The 23704-nt window shown below is 38.7% G+C and overlaps 1 protein-coding gene across 12 annotated transcripts in view; it reads left to right on the plus strand.

Moving 5' to 3' along the window:
- pcloa (piccolo presynaptic cytomatrix protein a) overlaps window positions 1-23704 on the plus strand; it is a 59883-nt gene that overhangs the window by 20600 nt on the left and 15579 nt on the right. For 7 of the 12 annotated variants that reach the window (XR_013653522.1, XM_078941716.1, XM_020714293.3 and 4 more), the window contains exons 4-16: window positions 507-2921; window positions 3332-7394; window positions 7696-9227; window positions 9609-11679; window positions 13591-13638; window positions 14014-14096; window positions 14342-14417; window positions 16911-17036; window positions 19853-19961; window positions 20172-20236; window positions 20907-21091; window positions 21438-21488; window positions 22203-22333. Coding sequence is in view for 11 of the 12 variants with exons in the window: in XM_078941716.1 (XP_078797842.1) it covers window positions 507-2921; window positions 3332-7394; window positions 7696-9227; window positions 9609-11679; window positions 13591-13638; window positions 14014-14096; window positions 14342-14417; window positions 16911-17036; window positions 19853-19961; window positions 20172-20236; window positions 20907-21091; window positions 21438-21488; window positions 22203-22333 (10955 nt within the window). In the remaining variant the exon portion in view is untranslated. The remainder of the gene's footprint in view (window positions 1-506; window positions 2922-3331; window positions 7395-7695; window positions 9228-9608; window positions 11680-13590; window positions 13639-14013; window positions 14097-14341; window positions 14418-16910; window positions 17037-19852; window positions 19962-20171; window positions 20237-20906; window positions 21092-21437; window positions 21489-22202; window positions 22334-23704) is intronic. The other 5 variants (XM_078941717.1, XM_020714300.3, XM_020714295.3 and 2 more) reach the window with 3 other exon arrangements.

The following is a 23704-nucleotide window of genomic DNA, read 5'->3' on the forward strand; positions in this document are numbered from 1 at the left end:
ATGTAGTTTGTGGTTTTTTTTAGTCTTCTTCACGAGGGTATAGTTTCATGCAGGTAATGTCAGCAATCCTCCGAGACCATAAAATCCAAAATTGAGCACAACTGTGTAGGAAATCCCATCCTTGTCAAGGTCCATTTTTATGCTAAAAAATGATTTGAATTGGTTTGCAGTGTGTTAGGTAATATGTAATTTCAACTGGGGCATAGGTCTAGAATGTTTAAAGTGCAAATCTACACAGGACACATAATGCATGAGCAGTGTCTGTTATGTTTTCTGTATGAAATGTTTGCACAAGCCTCCTCCCGTTACTATGTAATATGCATGAAGCTCTCCCCAGCCCCACAGATGTAAAAGCTTACCTTGAAATAGCAGAAATGTTCCTTTTGCTGGGTAATATTTTTAATAGCGTCATATTTTCATCCACGTTTCCACCTTTTTTTTTAAAGAAAAGAAATAAATACATTCAGGCGAGAAATCATTTTAATGACTTTGTTTTTGTTTTACAGAAAGAATGGCTTTGCCTGAGCTGTCAGACCCAAAGAGCCATGTCAGGCCAGCTGGGGGATGTTCCAACACCACCCATGACGTCTCCAATGAAGCAACCACCTGCTCCTACTTCTACCCTCACCTCTACCCCTGCTATTGTAGATAGCAAACCTGTTGTAGAAGCTCCAGATGCAACCCCCCCAACCTCTGAGACCAAGGTAGAACCTGCAACCGCACCTAATAGTGATCCAATTTCCCCTAAACCTAGCCCCTCCGATCCTGAGAACATTCCTAAGGAGACCCCTCAGTCAGAAACCCAAACAGAGCAAACGGCAAATGATTTAGTGTCTGAGAATGTAATTCATCCTGAGGAAAAACTTCCAGATTCAGTTAGTTTGGCTGAGAGTACACATGAAATCCAAGCAGGTGAGAAACAACAGGACAGCTCAGGGAAAACAGAGACATCTGATTCTGATCAACAAACACAGAGTGCAAGTGTCAGTGAAATCCCAGCAACCGAGCAGCAACAGAGTAGCTGTGAGAGCGCAGCAGCAGCAGATCCTCCTCATCTTGACATGCAGACACCGAACACTGAGCAACAAGCACAGAGTGCACTTGTCAGTGAAGTTCCAGCAGGTGAGGAACAGCAGAGGAGTTTTGAGAAAATGACAGGAGACATTTCGAACCCTGTAGAGAGAGACACACAAAATCGGATAACTGATGTAGGTTTTGACAAAACAACAGAGTCTGCTGAAGCTAAAACTGAGCTAAATTCAGAGATTATCCAGAATGAAGGTGCAGTTCCTCTGGCAGATCACGAGAAAGTAGAGCATATTCCCGAAAAACCTCAAGAAATGACAGCAAATATGTCAGAGACTTCTTCTTCTTCCTGTATGGAAACTTCTCAGGAAGTAGTTGCTGCTCCAGTAGATTCTACAGATTTAAATATGAATGAAGAGAATCAAACAAGCAAACTACCAACAAATAATTTCCAAGTCGCTTCTGCAGATCAATCTCGAGAGGATTTGAAAGTCAATGATGAGAAAACAGAAGTTACACCAGAACTTGGGGTCAAAAGTGAAACAATCTGTGTGACAAATGATGATAGGACAGACATTACTGTAGCCTCTGCTAACAAAACTGAAACAAAGGAGCAGGAAGTGAAACCAGAACCAGTTGAGCGTGCAGAATCTGAAAGCTTTTCTGCAGAAAAACACTATTTTACAAAGGATGATGGTCAGTCAAATGAAGTAGAAAACAAAGCCCCCCCAAAAGAAAACAGTATGGAAAGTACTCCTCCTGTTTCTGTGGTTGAAGGAAACTCCACAACCCTTGAAAAGGTAAATCAGGATGCAGTTGAAGGTAAAGATTCTGAGAAATGTTGTGATGGCCTTGAAGCAGCAGCAATGGAGAAAGAGTCTGGAGATGCAAAGGAGGAAGCATCTAAGATAGAAAGAAAGGCAAATGCAGAGATTGATACCAAAGTAACCAAAGCTGATAGAGAAGCTCTAGAAGAGAAAGAAACTAATCTAATACAACAGGAAAATAAGCAAACATTTGAGGAGGAGGGAGTGAACAAGGCAGGCTCAAGTACTGGAGTGAACAACACTGAAACAGGAAGGATGTCTGTTTTATCTGAGAAAAATGAGTCAGAAAAAGCAGAAGAGCCAATTCGGAGCATCCCAGAGGAAATGCCAAAAGAACAGATAAATGAAGAGATAAAGCCAGGGAAATCTGAACTTGCTGCAGAAAGCCCTTCTGAGGAAGTATTGTTGTCGGAAAAGTCAAAGGAAGCAGATAAATCAGTGTTCATAACAGAAGAAGGATCCCCAAAAGAAGAGGGGAAAACACTTGATGAAAAAAAGCAAGAAGCTGATAAGAATTCAGATGAAGTGGTGATTATCTGCAGAACAGCACCTCCTGAATGTGAGGAGAGACAAAAGGTCAGCAGTGAGGTGCCAGAGCAGAGTGTAGAATTGGTGTCATCCTCAGCCGTTATAAGTGAGACACCAGCCCGTGCAGATCGACCTTCTGCGGATGAGGCAGAGGCGGCTGCTTCACAGAAGACGAGCAGCGTTGCTGAAAATCGAAATGAGCTCAAGTTGATTGCTGAGCCGTTAGTCAAAGAGATGGATACAGAAGATGACAAGAAAGAAAATGAGACACAACCTGTTGCGGGCGCCAACCAGGAAACTATTTCTGAGTCAAAGTGTGACAAAGATGACACAACAGTGTTTGATGGTGTGAAGAGCACAGCATCAAAGAAAGATGAAGCAGAGAGTGCGCCTGTAGCTCCCTTCCCAGTAGAAGAGCCTGAAATCCAGGCTGTAGTTGCAAAACAAGATGAAAGCCCAAAAGAAATCTGTTTGGAGGAGAAAAATGAAGCTGAAGCTCCGTCTCAGGAAAACAAGAGCAATGAAGATGCTTCTTCTGAGGTGACCCTAGTGTTTAGAGGATGTAGAGGTAGATTAGATACCCAAATAGGGAAGAATAGAAAACTTGTCATTATCAGAAAACAGATTGTCTCCCATTTGTAACTGTTACGTATTAGGTTTGTATTTGTGACTGTTACATATTAGGTTTGTGTAGGGGTACATTTTTTCAGTATATAGAATTTATTAAATTACTCTTTTTAAAAAATTGGCAGTTCCAATAAAAACCCTTCCATTAAACTTTACTAGCCTCGTAAAGCCCACTGGATTAAAGAATTGACAGAAAATTAGCAAGTTTTAGTATCGAGATGTTCTTTTTTTTAAAAAAAATTAGCAATATCCTATTATTTTCTTAAAAGATATGGATCGTATCAATGAGAAATAACATAGATTTTGGTTTGTTAATTCTCCAGGTAAAAACGGAGGGGAGTTTAAAGGAGCCTGCAGTGAAAGAAGTGTTGACCCAAGAAGGCATCCCAACTCCACCATCAGACCTGGCAAAACTGGAAAGTTCTGTCCTTCCCATTCTCAAGGCCCAGGGAGACCCAACAGAGGACAATAAAACTGACTTTCTCAATACTAGACGTAAATTGGAGGTACTTCCTCTTTCACCTGAGTCACCCAGTTCAGAAGAGGACACTAAACTCCAGAAGACTGGAGTGAATGGCACAGCAAAGAAAAAGCTTCTTGTGCCCATGGATGTCAGAGCAGATTCCTTGGATGATAGCAGTGAGAGCTTTGGAAAAGATAGCCCAATATCAGGTGATGAAGAGGAATTTATCAGAAAACAGATTATAGAAATGAGTGAAAATGAGGACGCGTCACCATCAGATGAAGAAAACCTCATCAGACGAAAGATCAGGGAGGATGAGAAGAAACGAACGGACCAAATAAAAACTGAAACAGTTGAGAAGAGCACAACGGCAAAAACTAGACGACTTACAAAGAAAACCACCATAAGCCCAGATGATGACGATAAAGGGCATTCTATTTCATTGGATAAGCCTGACACAGAAAAAGAGAAGGAACTGGAACCGAAAGGAGAAGAGCAGCAAAGTGGCACTGCAGTCCGTAAGTTCCAAGAAATAGAGTTGAATACAACCAGCAGCCCCATTCGTATACCTAATACTGACGGAGAACCTGAAATGGAAAGTCTCACAGACTCTCCAGATGATAAGTCCAAGGGCGAAGGGTCATCTAGTCTACATGCATCAAGTTTCACTCCTGGAACATCCCCAACATCTCTCTCATCATTGGATGAAGATAGTGACAGCAGTAGTCCGGGCCATATCCGTACAGGTGAGGGAAAACAGCACAGAAAGGCCAAACACAGACAGACTGGTCAAATGCTGCCTACTATTGAAGATTCCTCAGAGGAAGAAGAGTTACGAGAAGAGGAAGAACTGCTTAGGGAGCAAGAGAAACAGAAGGGATCAGGGAAAAAGTCAAAAAAAGACAAAGATGAGATTCGAGCTCAAAGGAGACGAGAGCATCAAAAGACGCCACCAAGTAACCTTTCTCCAATTGAAGATGCCTCACCAACAGAAGAACAGAGGCAAGAAGCGGAAATGGAGGAAATCAGACGATCATCTTGCTCTGATTTTTCCCCAAGTATAGAGTCTGATCCAGAAGGCTTTGAAGTTCATGCTGCAAAGATTGCAGCAGTTCAGAAAAAATATCAACTACCTACTTCAGAATCCCTCCATTCTCCAACAGAAGATCAAAACAGTGACAAACTTCAGAAAAAAACTCTCAAATCTGCTGATGAAGTCTATGAGGAAATCATGCTGAGGGCTAAGTCTCCAATTCTTGATGAAAGTGAGTGTCAACTCAAAAAAGAGTTCATTCATGAAGGTATTTTAATTGAAGACTATGCCTTCACATCTACTGTGGACCGTACAGTGACTGCTTTAGAAGAGCAACAGAAAATATCTGTTCCTCCTCAGCCCAAACCGCTGAGATCCCCAGATGAAGTTTATGAAGACATGATGAAGAAGAGAAAAGAGTTCAGGCAACTGGAACAAGAATACCAAAATATGCAGCCAAAAAAAGAGAACACCAACCCAGAAATAGTGCTACAACCAGCTGAGAACATAGTCTCGAAAAGCAGCACAGAGACACTCAACAAAGATGGGAAGCCATTATTAGATGCTGAATCTGCCTATGAGGAGTTAATGAAAAAAGTCTTGACTCCTGGAACAAGTCCAACTCAACTTGAGCCAGAAGGATGTTCAACAGTTTCAAGGAAGGCACTTCATCCAATTCCAGACTTAAAAGTGACACAGTGCTCCTCTGGAGAGCTGTCCTCTGATGATGAGACTCTAGTTAAAAAGGAGGAGGAGAAAAAAGCAGATATAACATCAACTGAAGAAACACAATCTTTGAAAGAAGTTCCTGAGTCCATGCCATTGTCAACATCAGATCAGGAACCTCAAACCACAGTATTGCAGGAAGATGCAGTAGTCTTATCTAGTACATTACCAAAAACCTCAGCTGCTGTGATTGCCAGTGTTTCACCCTTACCCACAGTCCCACAATATACACCCAGTACACCCAGTATAGTGTCAACAGCCCCACCAGTTCCTCCTAAGCCAAATGTCTTGCGCAGGGGTACCTCTCAGGAAAAAGAAGAACCTTTTTTACCACTTGCCCCTCCTCCCACTCCACCAAAACCCACAGTTTTTCCAAGGAAAGCCCCAGTTCCACTTCCACCTCAGGCTTCAGCAACTTCAACAAGATCAGAACCAGTGGCTATGACTATGCCCCAAGGATCACCTGTGAGACAGGCAGTTACTCCAACATACAAACCTCACCATCCCCCACCTGTTCCTCCAAAGCCACAAATTCCTGCTGGAATTGCGGACAGTCACAAACCAGGACATGGAGTCAAACCTCCAATTGCACCAAAGCCGGCCTCACAGTCATCTTCCCCTGCCCATGCCCCACATCCACCAAGACCAACTGTACTTCCCACTGCTAATTATGAAACAGTTTTGAATTTGAGCCCCTCCACAGAAAGCAAGGCATTTCATCCCTCACCAAAATCTCCTTCGTCTCCTAGACATGCCAGCAATATACGTGATACTTATGTGGTCATTACGTTGCCATCCCAGCCTAGCTCTCCAGTAGATAATCTAACAACTCAAGCACCCTCCAGTCCTGGGCTAGCATCTTTTTCATATAAACCTGACTCTGATAGTTATTCTCAACCACAGCCTGTGTCATATTCACAGCACTATCCAATGTCAGCTCAATCTCACTCAACTAAAGTGCCTCTGGCTTACACACGTGTTACAGAATCCATTGAAAGTCAAGAGATATGTAGCCCAGAAAAACGTGTATCTAGTTCCTGTCATATAATTGAGGCTATATCTGCTTCAGCACAGCCACCAGTGGGTATACCAAATCTTATTTCTCAAATGGTCACTACAGAAGTTCAAAGAACCACCGTCTCTGTTGTTCATGAAAGAGCACCACCACAGGTGTCAGAACCAAGGGCCAATGGTGTTCCCATCTCAACAGAAAAACCCAAAAGCCAGTTGCCAGGCCAAAATGGACAAATTCAATCTTCCGAGGTTGTTGATCTTAGGACTGCGAAGGTGGACTCTGAGTCAGTTGTCAACGGAGTTGATTTGACAACTGGGCAAGATGTGCATCGTCAGTCTATTGTGGGTGAAGTCAGTCGTCACAGCAGTGCTGTACAGTCACCGGTGGTCAACCTCAGCACTGAATCTTCAACTGTCTCTATAGTGACGGACAGCATTACTATTGTGACATGTTCTGCAACAATCCAGCGATGTGACAATGCAGACATTTATCAAGTGTCTTCAGTGCCACTTCAGTTAACCAAAAACAAGGCTTTTGAACCTGTTTCTCAAATTATCTATCGGCCAATTGATTCTCAGCCAAGTATGCTTGCTACAGCAGAAATTCCAATTAATCTTTCAGTTGGATCGATTACAAGTGGAGGAAGTTTCCAGGCTACTCCCGTAACTATTGCTCCAGCTTTAGTTGCAAGCTGTGCTGCCAATGGATTAACTACAGGTACAGCAACAGTTGCTGGAGCTGTTGATCTTAGCACAACAAAGCATTTCAATACTGCAGTATCAGTAGATTCTATCTCTACAGATGTGGTTACATCGGTGATAACAGATGATGGGAAGCCAGTGGATCTCACAGCAGGAAAAAGAACTGTATGCTGTGACGTTGTGTACAAGCTCCCATTTGCAGGAAGCTGTACTACCCAACAACCCACCACACCTTTGCCTGAGGATCGGTTTGGCTATCGTGATGACCACTATCAGTATGACCGCTCATCTTACGGAATGAAAGGATTTGGTGGAATTAAACCCTCTATGTCAGACACCAACCTTGCAGAAGCCGGGCTGTTTATGTACAAGAGTAAACACAGCTACAATTTCAGTGGCACAACAGAAGGTGCTATAGATCTTACCTCAGCAAAGATTTCTGATGCAGGTCAGTGCGGTGACATTGCAGACCTATCTTTAAAATGTCACTTTGAACTGCCTCCTCTTATTCATGGCTAACTATTTATTTATTTTTTGGGCTGTTAATTCTTACTTTTATTCATTTTGCATGAACTTTGATTTCTTTTTGACATTTACATTTTTTGGCATGTACCTGCATGCTGTTTGCATGTTGGACATTTTTTTCCTGTGTTTTTTTCTTTTTTTTTATTTGCAAAAGGCATGGCTGTCTTCAGAAATAAATATCTGTCCAGTATACAGATTGAACTTCTATTTTTGACTTTTGACAGGTGAAGCTGTTGACTACTCCAAGAAAGGAGCAAACGCCGGAATGATAATTCCCCCTTTTTCCCAAACCAGAGTCACAAGTGGTGACACCACACTTTTCGGGATGAGCAATGTTTTGAGATCCACAAATGGAGTGGTCTATTCTTCTGTTGCTGCACCAATCCCATCTACATATGCTATCACTACCCAGCCTGGATCCATATTTAGTACATCATACAACACTTTTTCGGGTATGCACTCAAGTGATACCATGCCTTCCCTGTCCAATCTCCAAAATCTCCCGCTTACTCGATCCCAGAGTTTTTTGTCCACCATTTCTGGAACAGAAGAACAAAGAGAATCTCCACTTAATTTAGAGATCTCAAGAGGAGTTGCCTCTACCGGCAGTGCAATCACAAAAGTAGCATCTTTATCCCTTGACACCTACACTGATGCTTCGCTTGAAGCTATTGCTGCTTCTCTAGAGGCTTTGTCTTCACCCATGGTTCCTGGTGATGACCAGTATCTAGCAGAGCGGGAGAGGCTAGAAATGGAGAAACTTAAGCAACAACGCCTGGCGGAGGAACTTGAATGGGAGCGGCATGAAATACAACGCTTTCGTGAACAAGAACAACTACTAGTACAGAAAGAATTGGAGGAGTTACAAATCATGAAGCAACAGATTCTAACCCAGCAGGAAGACGAAAGACAGGCTCATCTTATGTTGCAGAAAGAAACCTATGCCCAGCAACAGCAGCAACTTGAACAGATTCAGAGACTCCAAGAACAGTTACGAATTCAATTGGAGGAGCAAAAGCTTCGTCAGATGTACCCTGGTGGGGACATACCAGGACATGGATTGCAAGAGGCAGTTGTCTTAGGGCCTGATGGCACAGTACTTTCCCGAAAGATCACTGATAGTGGGTGCCAGACAGATGAGGAAGACGAGACTGTCAGCAAAGCATATACAGCAGGGAGAAAAAAGAGAAGTGCTAAAAAGAGTGTTGATAGCTGTGTGCAGACTGATGATGAGGATCAAGAGGAATGGGAAGCACAGACTAGAAACAGGCAAAGTAGACCACGTACTGCCAGGGGTGATAGGATTGGGCAGTCAGAGATATCTCTTCAAGCGCATACTGAAATTTCTATACAAACAGATACAGAGGGAAATATTTTAATGGATGCCAGGATGGAAGTGTCTGACTCTGAAAGGTCATCACCTAAGAAAAGACCTACGCCCTTAGAAATAGCCCAATCTACCAAACTCAAACCAGATAGTTCTAACCTCCAAGCCCCTCCCAAATCACCCAAAGTGCTTTATTCACCCATTTCCCCTTGTATATCTCCAAGTAAATCTCTTGAATTTGTTTCCTATGATAAGTCATTGGGTGATACAAGCCCACAGATGCTAAGAGGAACCACTGATCTAGCTAAAGCTTCCCCAGTTAGTCCTAAAGGACAAAAATTATTGCAGAGATCCATGTCTGATCCCAAGCCCATGAGTCCAACTGGAGAAGAAAGAGCAACATCAGGCACCCAGTTTGATGGCCACACAGTGAGTACATGTTGAATAAATGTAATTATTTATACAGAAAATTAATTGAACTTTGACAATCTTGGCTTATTCCTAAAATAAATATTCATTTAATTTTGTTTTAAGATTCAAAGAGTTTCTTTTTGACTACAATGTGGCATACTATTGATGATAAAGGGACATGTTTAGACTTTAAATTATGTTCATTAAAAATTGAGGGGAATAGGCCTTGTTTGTGAGGGACCTTTAATATATAAAACACATAAAACCAAATTCAAGTTTAGACACAAATTAACTATAAAACCAATAAGTGTTCTTGTTTCCACTTTTTCTAATGAAAAAAAAAATGTATGTCTAAATTTAATCTATGAATTTTGTTTAAATACCCCCTTTTCCCCATAGGGAAAAGCCTCAGCTGGTACACCAACAAGTATGCAGAAGAAGGTGAAGAGGACGCTCCCAAATCCACCATCAGAGGAAGAATCAACAACCAGTGGGCAGACAGCATACAGCACTAGCTCTGCACGTCGAAGGCAATGTCGGAATTCCAACATGGCACGTGCAAAGATCTTACAAGACATAGATCGTGAGCTGGATTTGGTGGAGCGTGAGTCTTCGAAACTCCGCAAAAGACAAGCTGAACTGGATGAAGAAGAGAAAGAAATTGATGCTAAGCTCAGATATTTGGAAATGGGGATCAATCGTAGAAAAGACGTATTGCTGAAGGAAAGAGAGAAGAGGGAAAGGGCCTACCTTCAGAGTGTTGCAGAGGACAGAGACTACATGTCTGACAGTGAAGTTAGTAATATCAGAGAGATTAGAGGTGGGCACGGAGCTGGTGAGGATGAGGAAATTGAAGGTCATGGTCTTGAACGCCCGAGGACAGCTCCTCAGTCAGAGCTGGATGACTTTGTTCCACCTCAGACAAAGCATGAGTATGAAAAATACTCTCAATATCAATACCCTCAAAGCCAGTACCAGCATTCTATCTATCAGACTCCACAGTCTTATCCATCTCATTCTATTTATTCTTCTGTCCCATCCCTCACAAGCTCACAGCAACAGAGTTACCAGCAGATGCTTTTGTTGCAACAAAAAGCTGCAAGACAAGCGGCCCTCCTCTCAGAGCTAGATGCAACTAAATACGACGTCATTAGCCGCCAACCTGATCCTACATCATCAGCCTACCTAGGTGTAAAATATGACAAATATGGCAACCACCTCGATCTCAGGGCCTTAGAAGTGGGAAGTATAGCGGGCAGCCCAATGTCAGCTGTTTCTGATTCCTATTACACAGATGTAGACCACCATACACCTCGAAGTTACATGCTTTTGGAAGACGCTGCAGAACTAGGCAAGACCCCAACAAGTCTTTCCTCTTCATACAGCCTCGCTGAGAGAGAGCTGGCTAAGGCAGAGAAGCTGTTGCGACGAAGTGCTGCAGATTTAGGATCAACTGACTATTTGGGCTCTACCTCGAGGCTTCATGCCTTTGGAAAGACACCCGATGAAGAAGATACAATGGAAGAGCCCTATGAACTCAAGCTTTTGAAGCAACAGCTCAAACAAGAGTTCAGAAGAAGTACTGGAGGAACAGAAAACTTGGAACAAATGACTGGTCTCTCCCAGCATTACTATACTCCAAGCTCTGGCATATCTAGCTACTCCCAAAGACATTACCCTAAATCTGAGAAGTACAGCATAAGTCGACTTACTCTAGAGAAGCAGGCGGCAAAACAGCTTCCGACATCTATGTTGTACCAAAAACAGAAGACACCTCTACTTGATCCAAAACTCTCTTCAAAGTATTCCTCTATCTCAGACAGTCGAGCTTTAGAGACTGACTATACCAGCTACCTGGGATCTTCTAGTGCATCCCCAAGAACTAGTCGGTTAATGCAGGATGAAATTACGTTTGGCCTCCGTAAGAATATTGCTGAACAGCAAAAGTATCTTGGATCCACTTTGGGGGCCAATTTGGCTGGTTCACTAAACTTGGGCCAGAGCTTGGGTTTGGACTCTGCTTATCCTAGTGGTAGTCGCTCAAGACCCTCTTCCAGGCCAACGTCGTGCTATGGCTTAGACTTATCTATTAAAAGGGACCTTTCCAGCTCTTCGCTGAGGCTCAAAGGAGATGGAGAAACATCTGGAGATGGTTTAAGTTATCAAACCCCTTCTGGTCGCACTAAACCCACAAGCCTTCCCATTGTACAAAGTGGCCGTGGCCGAATACCCATTGTAGCACAGAACTCAGAAGAAGAGAGTCCGTTAAGCCCTGTTGGACAGCCTATGGGCATGGCCCGTGCATCAGCAGGACCTTTGCCTCCAATCTCAGCTGATTCAAGGGACCAGTTTGGGTCATGCCTATCCTTACAGGATTCTCAGCAACAGCAACATATCAGGGAAGAACCAACAAGGGGCAGAGGTTATGCAATACTGGATGATCTTCAGGGCACAATGTCAGATAGCGAAGGTAAAAAAACAGATTTCTTATATTGGGACACTTTTCCTTTTCAACATTTTCTTAGTAATATTTCTGTGTTTTAGTTTGTTTTGCATATTTATTGCATGAAATATGTTGTGTTTAAAAACTAAAAACCTGCATGCAGACATTGACATTTTCTTGTTTTATGTTCTACATTTGCAGTCATCAATGTTCTTTCTTTTATTTAGTCTTTATTGTATGTGTTAAAGTGTGCATGCATGCATGTCTCTTTTTTCATGTCCTTTGACTTGAACATGTCTTGCATCCTGTTAAAAATGCATGCAAAGCTTAGTCACCTTAGACACCTTTTTCAACAGAATAGGATTTTGAAATATAACAAAGGAGTTAGATCATTATATAAATGTTTGTTGCTTTATAGTAATCTACATAAACTGTTCCTAAATTTGTATATAACTGAATAATCCCTGGGTCCTATTCCTCTTTTTATTCCATAGCTTACAAATTTTAAAGTGCCTCTTCAAAACTGCTAAATATACATAGTTTTCAGAAATTATTTGTATTATTTGCGTTAATACTGTTGATAGTTAAATATGTACTCTTTTTTCTAGTTGATAAATTGTGGATTCAATTAAAATTGTTTGAAGTCACTAACCTCAGAGGGAAATCTAAATCTTAATGAGCCAGAATGTTAGCACAGTAGATTTTTATCATAGGAAGCCCGAAATGCATGGATTGACAAAATGTATTGTTTGTGTTATAAATGTTTGCACAATGCATGCATACATTTATTTTGCATGTCTTCTCTTGATTGTTTTGTGTTAAGTCTTAATATACTGTGTTAGCATTAAGTTAACCCCAAGGTTGACTTGTTTATTCAAAGCTATAGCTACAGTGGCGTGTATTTTGTGTATGTGATCTATATAAACTTCTGAAAAAGTTGTTTTGTTTATTTTAATTAAGATTTATTGAGCTAAGTTCAGACTGAGCGCGATTAGCGAGCCAATGTTGCATCGGACAAATCTCTTTTGATTCACAATGAATTTGCTACTTGACGCCTGTCCAAAAATGTGTTCACAAGCTTGATGCCCCAGATGCGTTGGGGAGGAGCTATCGCCAGATGTTTTTAGCCTCATCACTACATTGAGCAGTATCTGTCTTTATCTCACTATCAATGCATGGACGACACAGATAATCTTTAGAGTGTTTAAGAGTTCTACAAATCCGTAATCACGTCTCCATTTCTGGGTTCATGAGATCATTCAGAGACTCTTCCTGCACAGTGAGCTATACCATCTACAGCGAACTGCATCTGAATGACAGCTGCTTTCTCTGTGGTCTTTGTGTGTCTCTGTGACCCAATTTGAAGACTTGCTTTCCCGCATTAGTCCGGAAGTGGAGAAAATAAAAATAAGATTACAATTAGAGGATCTTGTCTATTATTGTCTCAATGTGAATAAGAAAACTTTTATAGAGTTCAGGAGATTGACCAAACAGCTGTGGCCTCCCCATTACACAGCTGATCTCCCCGCCTGCCCTCCAGCAAGCGATCACCTCTGAACATTGACTTAACATTTAAACCGGACGCCCCTGATGCGTGAATCGCGTTTAGTGTGAACGTAGCTTAAGTACAGGCAGTTGTATAGATGCATCTAATTGATAAAACAAGTACATGAAACAGAAAAAGATTACTTTTGAATATTTTCTTTATTTACTGTATTTACTTAATCTGGCTATTGAAAAAAGACACATTTATGTTGACAAGTAAAACCAAACAAAAAATTTTTAATACTGTGAAAAAATTGTTTGTCGTTTCCTAATTTGGAGAACACAAATCAAAATGTTATATCTCAGAAATGTTGCTTATCTTCTCTGTTTTACATACTGAAATCTAGAAACTTCCATCATATTGCAAATAAACCCATTTGCCCTTGATTACAGCCCTAAGTGAATCCATGCTGGCTTTGAACAGAGATGATGCAACCAATGGTAGAGTATTAGTTCAGTTCTTTAAGATACCACAAATATTTTAAGTGCATCAGCAAGTAAATGCTGGGTAGGTAATTTGTGATTAGAAATCAATTGTTGTGAAAATGTTTTAACTTGAATGCAACTAGAGCAACACAAGATTTTGGAAGACATTTTTAACCCCAGCATCACAGTCACAGATGTTCTATTATTTTTTTTTTCCATCTGCTTAGCATTCACATTTTTTCTCCGCTTGACAATATATATATTTTAAACGCCTAAAATTGTTTTGAAAAGCATAAAAAACTTTGTCTAACAAGCTAACATCCATCTTTTACAGAAAGATGCAAAGTGTTGTATTGGATTCTTAAGCACTGCTTGTTTTTATTCCTGAAGCCTACCATCTTAGACGAGAAGAAACAGACTGGTTTGAAAAGCCAAGGGATGGACGAACAGAGAATGGAAAGGAAAAGAGACAGGTGAACTTGGAGGTTTTTGGACACACAAATATTACATTCAAGTTCCTAGATATGTTTAGTGACAAAAACTATGGCTAAATACCTATAACTATATATATATATATATATATATATATATATATATATATATATATATATATATATATATATATATATATATACATATATATATATAAAATATGATACAAAGCAGTATGATTGCATAAAGCGTTACAAGTTTTCTTCTTATCGTGTATGGGCCACAGGGAAAAGGTCCGTATTACCCGTTCCCTCACCTCAGGGTCAAACTGCAGAGGGATCCCAAAGACCGCACTGTCTCAGGTAAAGTAGAACACCTGCAAAGAGTAATGGTCCACACATGAAGTCCTCACAAAGGAGCATACAACCCAGTGTGTTGTTGGCACACCATAAAGTGTGTTCTCTCCACTGCATAGAAAAGTCTCTTTCAAATAACTGAAAATAGGTTTGATTACTAGATAATCCCTAGATAAAAGATTAACTATACATAAATGTAAATAATAAAATGGGCCTTATTTGTTTTACAAAGCATGACAGTTGGCTTAGTCCAACCTAAGGCTCCAGAGCCACATGCCTTTTATCCCTACAATGAGACTCTTTGGCTTTTAAGAAAAAAATCCAACAATCTCAATAAATAATAGATTTGTTAATTAAGTTTTGTCGTTCATTTTAAGATTTTTAAATTGAGATGATCTCACAAGAGTAGCAATTAAATCAAGAGATATTAAAATAATTTCTTTAAAGTGCACACGTCGGACAACTAAGCAAAATGATGGTCAAAAGTTTGCTCCTATATCAAAGGGGTTTATTATTAGAATTAATTTAGACTCATTCTTATCTCGAGTCTAGTTGCTGTTTAGAAAATTCTTAAAGTATATTTAAAAATCTACTGCAGCAGGATCTTATTTGACACATGATGGATTTTATTTTGAAAGGAACTTGTATGTGGTGCTGTCACAAGTTTTATAATAGAAATATACCACTGTTCATATTATAAATGAATGGCTTAATGGCCACAAAATATAAATAAATAGTATTTTTCTTAACAGTACTGTGGGACTTTGCTACCTTTTGTTGGGTTTTGTTCAGTAAACAAAAAAAAAAAAAAAACTTGACCAAAAGGTTAGCACTAAACGTTGCAAATCCCTGGCTTAGTGCCTTTTTTTTTACATAATACTAAATCCCATTAAAAGGGTTAATTCCATCTCCGGCTGTAGCATTCCTTCGCACAATTGTCCAATTTAAAGGACACAAATGAAGCTCCACCCCAAAATGGATGTTGTTCGTCCCACATTTAGTGTAATCCATATTATCTTCTGCAACTGAAATGTTTTGATTGATTTTTTATTGATTTATTTCAAGCATTGTAGTCAAAACAATAAATAATTTACACATATTCATCAAACTCATTGCAGTAATGTTGAAATGCATAGTTTAAAAAGACAGAAAATAAAACAAAACAAAAAAGTCACTTAAATCACATTTTGCCTAATTAAATACAGTGATCATTTACTAAAGTCAAGTAGAACTTGATTTATTGCTTAAAAAGGAGTGGGAAGAAGCGAGTTTATATAATCCCAAACCTGCTGAGTCAATTAATTTTAAAGTTTTGTAATCCGGTTCTGATCCGATAGATTCTGTTCAAGTAACAAAATGATTGATTATCTTCGGAAAACATTCATTCATGATTTCAGTAAACAGTATCGGTAACCAATATGTAATAATCATTGATTATCATTAGAACACATTATCAAAATAAACCAGTTATTATTGCTACACATTGCAGATCAAGTAAAGAAAATCAATAGCTTATTGATTGTAATTTAAACAATTCAGTGATCCTTATTGCACATTACAATGTAATACTCATTGATTGTAATTAAAAGAGCTTTGATTATTTCACCACAATCAAGTTTACACATTTTTGGAAATAATAACAACACATAACAAAAATCTTGTAGAAGGATGTATGATGATAAATTATTCTTTTCATTCAGACAGAGCAGACTTTTACTCTGGGTAAAAAAATCTGATTAGAAATGATTTTAATAGAATGAAAACATCTTACAGAGATTAACAGTTTATTGTTACGTTGACCTATTATGGAAATGCAGACAGTATTAGCTTTGTATGTTATTCCACATGGAAAATCTGAATGTCCTTGCAAGTTTTATTTTTTATTATTGTCATAAAATTCTAAAACACAACTTGTTGCAGGCAAAGGATGCCGATGCTGCATCAGCATCTTTTTAGTACTAATTTAAAGTATTTGCCTTTTTTAAATAATTTGTTGCAGGCTTAAGATGCTAATCTTTTTTAGATCGATAAATCAAAAAAAAAGCTGGAACGTCACACATTTGATTATTTTGCATTTTAAAAACCACGTGTCAAACTAACTGTATCAACGTTTTAATTTTTAGTCTATTTTTTGCTTAGACTTTAAAAAAAGCACACTCAATTTTATGTTTGACTGAGATCATTATTGTTCTTCCTCCCATTATTATTACTTTTAGTTGTAATTTTCATTTAGACTTATTTTAATTTAATATTTAAAGCACTTTCCGTGTTTTTAAAAAGCTTTATCACAATTACTTAAAACTTAATTTTCTATTAATAACAATTCTATTATGGCCAATATAATACCTGAAAATTGCTAATGAATCATACTTTATTTAAGTCATTCTTTTTAAACCTTTTGCGCAATCACATGGTACACATTTGTGTCCACAGTCTTAAAAAATAGACTGTTGAAGTTATAGCTATCTCATCAGGGATTCTGTCTTTGGGTCCAAACAGGAAATGGTCTGGGTATCCGTGTGGTCGGAGGAAAAGAGGTTCCCGGGAGTAATGGAGAAATTGGAGCTTATGTTGCCAAAGTTCTGCCCGGTGGAGCTGCAGAACAAACGGGAAAGATTCTTGAAGGTAAGAAGCAAATTTAGTCAGAATTTTTGCGATTTCCTTTTTTTTTCATGAATGTCATAACAATTTGACTCTTTGGTTTATTTTCGTTATGTGTTTTGACAAGGTTTAAACTGAGAAAGGCAAAATCTGGCTCCTAAATTTTATCAGCTCAAAATGATATTATTGCACACTGTTGTCACGCCTTCTTCTCTGTGGCTACTTTCTGTTCTTTGCTGGAAAGTTGTTTTAACTGAATTTCCCTTGGGGGATTAATACATTTATCTATCAAAAAAAAAAAATTAATCAGCATGTTGTGTAGACAGACATCTGTGCAATAGTATTAGCTGATTCCTACTAAAAATGTCAGATGTCAAACTAATAGTCTGCTGACTTGAGTAGCTGCACTTGCCCTTTAGGTTTACTCTGCGGATTTGTCAGCTGATGCATGGAAGTGGGTGGAAAATAACCTTTACTGTTTGCCTTCTTTAAGAAGACATGTTGTCTTGTCTTAAAAGTAGATAACAACAGTGAAGATGGTACATTTTCATTGAGTTGCTCATATGTTGTTTATTATAGTCATAGCAGTAATGCTTATACCTCTGGTAAAGGGAGAACAATAAGCTAGTCTTCTTGTTTTGTTCCAAAAAGTGACAAAAACAAGAGGAAAGATTCTGTCTGGTGTCCAGATTTTGTGTCTTAATTGCAGGGATCTGCGTTTCTTCAGGATTTCCGTGTAACTAAGACAGATATGGGCGAAAAATAACTGTTTTTATGCCAAATCAACTGTTCAGATGTCATAAAAATGTAAAATTTGTTTATAGCAATGACAAGATGTGAACTTCAGAGCACATGTTGGTTTGTTTTTTTTCACCATTCAAACTGCTATCTGTAATCTGCAATCTGCAGTTTATAGTTATATATGCCATGCGGGCTAGGATTATACATGTATAACAAAGGATGATTTTTAATGAATCTTAAAAAAAAGTTTCATACAGGAGAAAACAGCTTCTTCCCAAGTCACCTTAGAGCCGATATACTGATATGACCTGTGACGGCACTTCCAAACCCTTCATTGACATTGGTGCAAGGTATTGAGACCTCATGGTTACTTGCAGTTACAGTAGTTACAGTTTCTAAAGTTGTGGCTGGAGTCAGAAAAAAGCTACCACACTGATGATCCGTAGGCCGTCAGAAATTCAGTCCAAGCGGGGATTCTAATGTGAGTTTCATCCTTCTGCCTGTTCCTTGCATCTTTGTTTTAGTGTTCTTATTTATTTTATCACATTTTCAATAATTTGTGAATTTAAAGTTCAACTGGTTATCCCTATGACAGTCACACAATCAACACTGTTGGTTAAAAACAACCCAACTTTATGAACTTTCTGTTACTTTGGTGTTGTTAGTGTGCAGAGCCTTCAATACGGTATAGATAACATGGCTAACATTTTTAAAGGATATTTTGGTAACACTTCACAGTGAGAGACCATTATTTAATGTTAACTAATGCATAACTAAGCATTAATTAACCACTAATTAAAGTGTTAACAGACAAATTTATTCATGACTTTGTATTAGACTACTAAGTGTATTATCTAATGCATTAGCTAACATTATTTAATGGTCTCTTACTGTAAAGTGTTACCAAAATATCCTTTAAAAATGTTAGCTATGTCATCTATACCGTATTGAGGGCTCTGAACACTTGTAAAGTGTTCCCCAAATTTTTTTAGGGTTTTGTGCAAAAGCGAATAATTACGTTTAGAGTTTAAAGGCATTCAGGTTAAATATTACAGCACTGTTGTTAAGTACTTTTGTACATTTGAAACTTTATTGCTTTTGAGGTTTTGTCTGTTAAGCGTTTTTTTTGTGCGAAAAAAACAACCCTTGTTTTGTTTCTGCTAATTCATATAGTATTTTTTTTTAAACATTTTTATAACAAAAATCATCCAAAAGTTTCACACAGAGTTTTCAGTTTTCTTCTTTTTGCTGCAAATGTGTGGCAAAATAAATGTATTCAATAGCTGTCACTTCCTCCATTGAATTTTTAAATTAAATACTCACAGCCAGAGCGTATTGCCATTACCTTAAGGTTTTTTTTAAATTATGATAGTTTATTTTATGCTGTCTAAGTGGGCATATTTGAGTTTTGCTTTCAAATAACACATATTCTTAAAAAACTATAAGATGTGAACATAAACCTGCAGTGCACATTTGACTAGATATGTTTTGTTCATAAGTAAAAGCAACACTGTATGCAGTTTTCGAAGCAAACTGAGGTTCAAAAACTACAATATTTCTTGATTTCTGCAATCAAGAGGACTCAAAAAGTCTATGTTTGAATTTTTTTTGCTTTAATCAAGAAAATGTTGAATCAAATGCATTGCTTGTAATTGCAAAGAAAGCGCTTTTGTGCTGTTACTCTAAAATTGTCGGCTGCCTCAATTCAAATGAAAACCTGTTCATCAGTTTGTGACTGCAGTGCATCATTCCTGTCACTCAAACACTTGCAGTTCGAGAGTGTCATCGCAAACAAAGAAACGTCCTGATGAGCTGCTTCAAGCTGTGTAAGTCCTTCCAGAGTGCAGGGTGTGCTGTGGAGGGTGCAGTGTGTTTGCTGTGTTCATTTCTGGAAACTGAAGGCAGAAATTCAAACAGTTGTGTGCCATTGCAGTTTTGAGTCTTTTTTTCTCTTCCCATTTCTAAGGGGTTAAGTTTGGTGAAATTTGATTAAAACTGTTCATTTCTTTCTTACACATATGCAAATATGTTTTTAGAAAAAGTTTTATTTTTTTTAAAGCATTTTCTCTGAGTGGGTTTGTGTGCAAAACCTTTTATAGGAATGCAAGTCCTGGAGTGGAATGGCGTTTTTCTGACGGGGAAAACCTATGAGGAAGTACAAGGGCTTGTTGGGCAATTGTGTAATGAGGCAGAAGTGTGCGTCAGACTGTAAGTATTAATTGTAGACTACATATTTCATCTTATGTCTTAAATTGTCTTTTTTCATGTCCAGTATTTTGGGGGTCTTTGGGTCCCTATAATAAACCATTTTAAGAATTTTTCTTATACCAAACGGAATCATTTGTTTTATTCTGTCTATTCTTATTAGTCCTACTAGATGTTTTGCTTCTGTATGTCTTGTTAACCTTTACATTTCAGTGACCTCAACATGCTGACTGAGTCTGAGGGTTCCCAACACCTGGACTTTCAGGAACACAGCAAAGGTGAGGAATGGTTCATTATCCTCCTAAATTAGATTATTCTGTTTTTAAATTATTTTTGTCATTGCATGGTCCTTTCTAGACAAATCTACATGATAACAAAACCACAATAGAGTATTTTATAATATTGCTAACCTTATTATAAAAGCCTGATGAGAATTTTTTAATTTGTGTCTTTGAGTTATTGTTTCCTTAAACATTTTTATTTTATTTTGAAAAATTGATGGATCTGAAGGAAAATTAAGGCTTATGAGGTAAAGTACATCTTATTGGTATCTGTCCCTTTTTTGGGGTTACTTTTAGTGTTTGAAACCATTTTTTCATTTCCGATTCTCTTTAGTTCATAGATTAGCTTAGTTGTATCTTTTAGGTTTCGTTAAAACCTAAAAGCTGATTTGAAAAACAAACAAACAAAAAAACAGGTTTTTGCAAAGTTTATTAATAATTTGGAAATGTTGGCGACGGGTTAAAAATCAGTGTTATATTTAACTAATATTGTTTTTTATTTTGATTTAAAAAAACGATAAAAAAGCTGTAGCTGCACTGCAAGGTTGTTAAACACCATAAACTGCTAGGAATACTCTCAAATTTTGCATGTTTTCCAAAAATGAGCAGAGATTAAAACAAAAGAATTGGACTGACGCTGGGATTAATCTGAGCGTAATCTTTACAGGTGAGAGACCGCCCAGGTCTCCAGGTGTTGATCCGAAACAGCTGGCGGCTGAGCTGCAGAAAGTTTCCCAGCAGCAGGCTCCTTCATCCACGTCTTCATCCAGCCTACCCGCCCCCACTTCCGCAACTTCCAGCCCCGGTCAGCCAGGCTCCCCCTCCATCAGCAAAAAACGCCACAGCAGCAAGGCACGTCCTGTCTTCTTTTGAATAAAAAAAAAGAAAAAAGAAAAAACATTAAGTAGCTGCCAAATAAGCATGTTTTGTAGTCTGTGGATCTACACCATATATTCATATATTCAGTCTTTAATTTCTTCAAAATTATGTGTAGACATAACAGAGAGGTTAGATTTTTTTTATTAATCTGAAGTGAAAACTTGTGTTTAATTATAGCTGAACTTGTGACTTTTGCCTTGAGCGATAAATCAAACACAGCGCAGAACTATATGTTGTGTACAGTATGCTTCATACACCCACTGCTAAACACATGATCCAGATTTTTTGGTAGCACAGTCTAAGCTTTGGTCTCCTTCAGACTGCAGAGGGAATGAAGATCCAGTCCCATCCTGTTTCTGGAGAGATCCAGGTCTGTAAAATGAAACTCTGATTTCTCAAACAGAAATGCATTTTCACAAAATTAAGGCAACATCAATTAAAATGAGTTCCAGCTGCAATCACAGGTCCTTAAAGACCCACTCTGAAAAACATTCGCAATGCTTTTTAAATTACAATAATGCCGTTTTTAGCCAAAACTTGAAAAAAACATGTCATTTTCTAGGACATAGTTTCTGTAGAACAGGAGTAGTTCATCAGAGGGCAGAGTAAGCCTACCCCCATTTCCTGTTATCCATCTGCTTACACGCTCTTCTGCAGGCTTACTGCCCCTCACATCCCCAACCTAACATCACTGTTGCAACAAAAAAATGTCAGATGGTAGTTTCTACATCACATCTACAAGCTTTTTCCAACAGATATTTTTTATATGCTCCTGATTCACAATTATTTGAGTAAAGAAATAGTCAGAAATGCAATTTTGATCTTATATAAATACAGGTATGTCCTCCATTATGAGCAAAATGGCAGAAGAACATGTTATTATCACCCTGAACACAATTTCCATCAGAATGGAATACACTGCTTGGTATTTGGTTGCTTCCTCAGCCTTCATAAAGGAAAAAACGAAGTTTCTATTAAAGCTCTGGCTGAACCAACCTAGACAATCTTTCCCGGTGCTTCTGATGCTGCTTTTCTCCTCAAGTGTATTGAATCCATTCTAATTTAGTTATGTTTCTTTTCTTAGCTCCAAATCCACTATGACAAGCAGCTCGGCAACTTGATTGTTCACGTGCTGCAGGCCAGAAACCTTGCGCCGCGGGACAACAACGGCTACTCTGACCCATTTGTAAAAGTCTATCTCCTACCGGGTAGAGGGTGAGTCATAAAAGGGGAAACTGGAAGCCCTTCTTCAGTAGAGCAACAGGGTTGGTCAAGAGATTAGATAAATCTGTGTTTTTTTATTAAAATAGAAGGACTTGTTATATTTTTTAAACTAGATTTAAGCCGTGCGAAATATAAATAAGGGCCCAGAATCTGCTATAAATGCTGCTCAGGCCACTGCTCTCTCCATTCATTTTAAAATCGATTTGCAATTGATTTTAAAAAGACCATGACATCTTCGGATGTGCAGCACATGCTCTTATTTCAGCTCCATACCACCAGACACAGAAAGCCCATCAAATCTTTTTTTCAAATTTTTCAAATAAACGTCCCATCACGCGTCTCGCCAGTCTTATCCCGCCGCAGGACGACATGAAAAATCACATTACCTGAACTATTAGCTGTTGGTGTGTTGGTGCAGGAGTGCAGTGAAAATCAATGGCCCTCATATTTTTCCTTGCAATACGATCCACATTCCCTCATTCCCCTTTAGCTCCTTTCTCGCCATGATTGCAATGTAATGCAATTGACTCTCCCACCTACTCTCCTGGATGAGCTAAGGTCCCTCCAGAAGTTTTTTTTTTTTTGTTCCATTAATCACGTTGAATAAAAGAAATTAGAAGTGACTCCCAGGTCTTTGGTTTGTTGCCAGGCAGCCCCCACTGAGAGATATACACGACCATGAGGCTTTAACAAACTGACATCTGTGCACATGTGTTTGCAGCACGCTGCTACATCATGCACACAGGCCTTGCACAAGCAATAACAGACTTTCAGCGTCAACTGCAATTCACATAGACAGCTGCGTCAAAGATCTCCTGGCAACCACATGGAGGTCCTGGTGACTAAGAAGACAAGCTTTGTGCAACAAGAAAGAAAGAAAAAGTGATTGTCTGGGCAGTGAACCAACTTTTCTGCAAATCAATTGTACTGAGGGCAGAGCAGGATTTGAATGCTTGACGCTGCCGTCTACTTCTCAGTCATGTCCCTGACTTCTTGGTCATGACAAGACTGAGAAGTGCTGAGGAGGCAGATCGTGTCGATTCGACAAACTTTTTTCAACAAACTAAGAAATAAGGATGAGTATCCCTGAAAAAAACAAAAAAACAGGAAGATCTCTTCATTGTCTGTCAAATTTGTATGTCGGCAAATGATTTTATCTCTTCCTATCCTCACCTTGACTTTTTCACTGCTGACCCCTGCAAATTTAAGTCTAGTCTTTTAAAATATGTCAAAGGATTGTGAAAATTTGAAATAATAAACTTCTCTGTTTTGTTTTCTTTTAATATTTTCTCTTTTATCATATTTATTAGGTATATTTATTGTGAAAATGTTGTGATTTTAGTCAGTGAATTTGGCATATTA

This window comes from Oryzias latipes, chromosome 23 (genome assembly GCF_053564925.1).
Source record: "Oryzias latipes strain Hd-rR chromosome 23, Olatipes_Hd-rR_3.1".
In the NCBI taxonomy this organism is placed as follows: Eukaryota; Metazoa; Chordata; class Actinopteri; order Beloniformes; family Adrianichthyidae; genus Oryzias; species Oryzias latipes.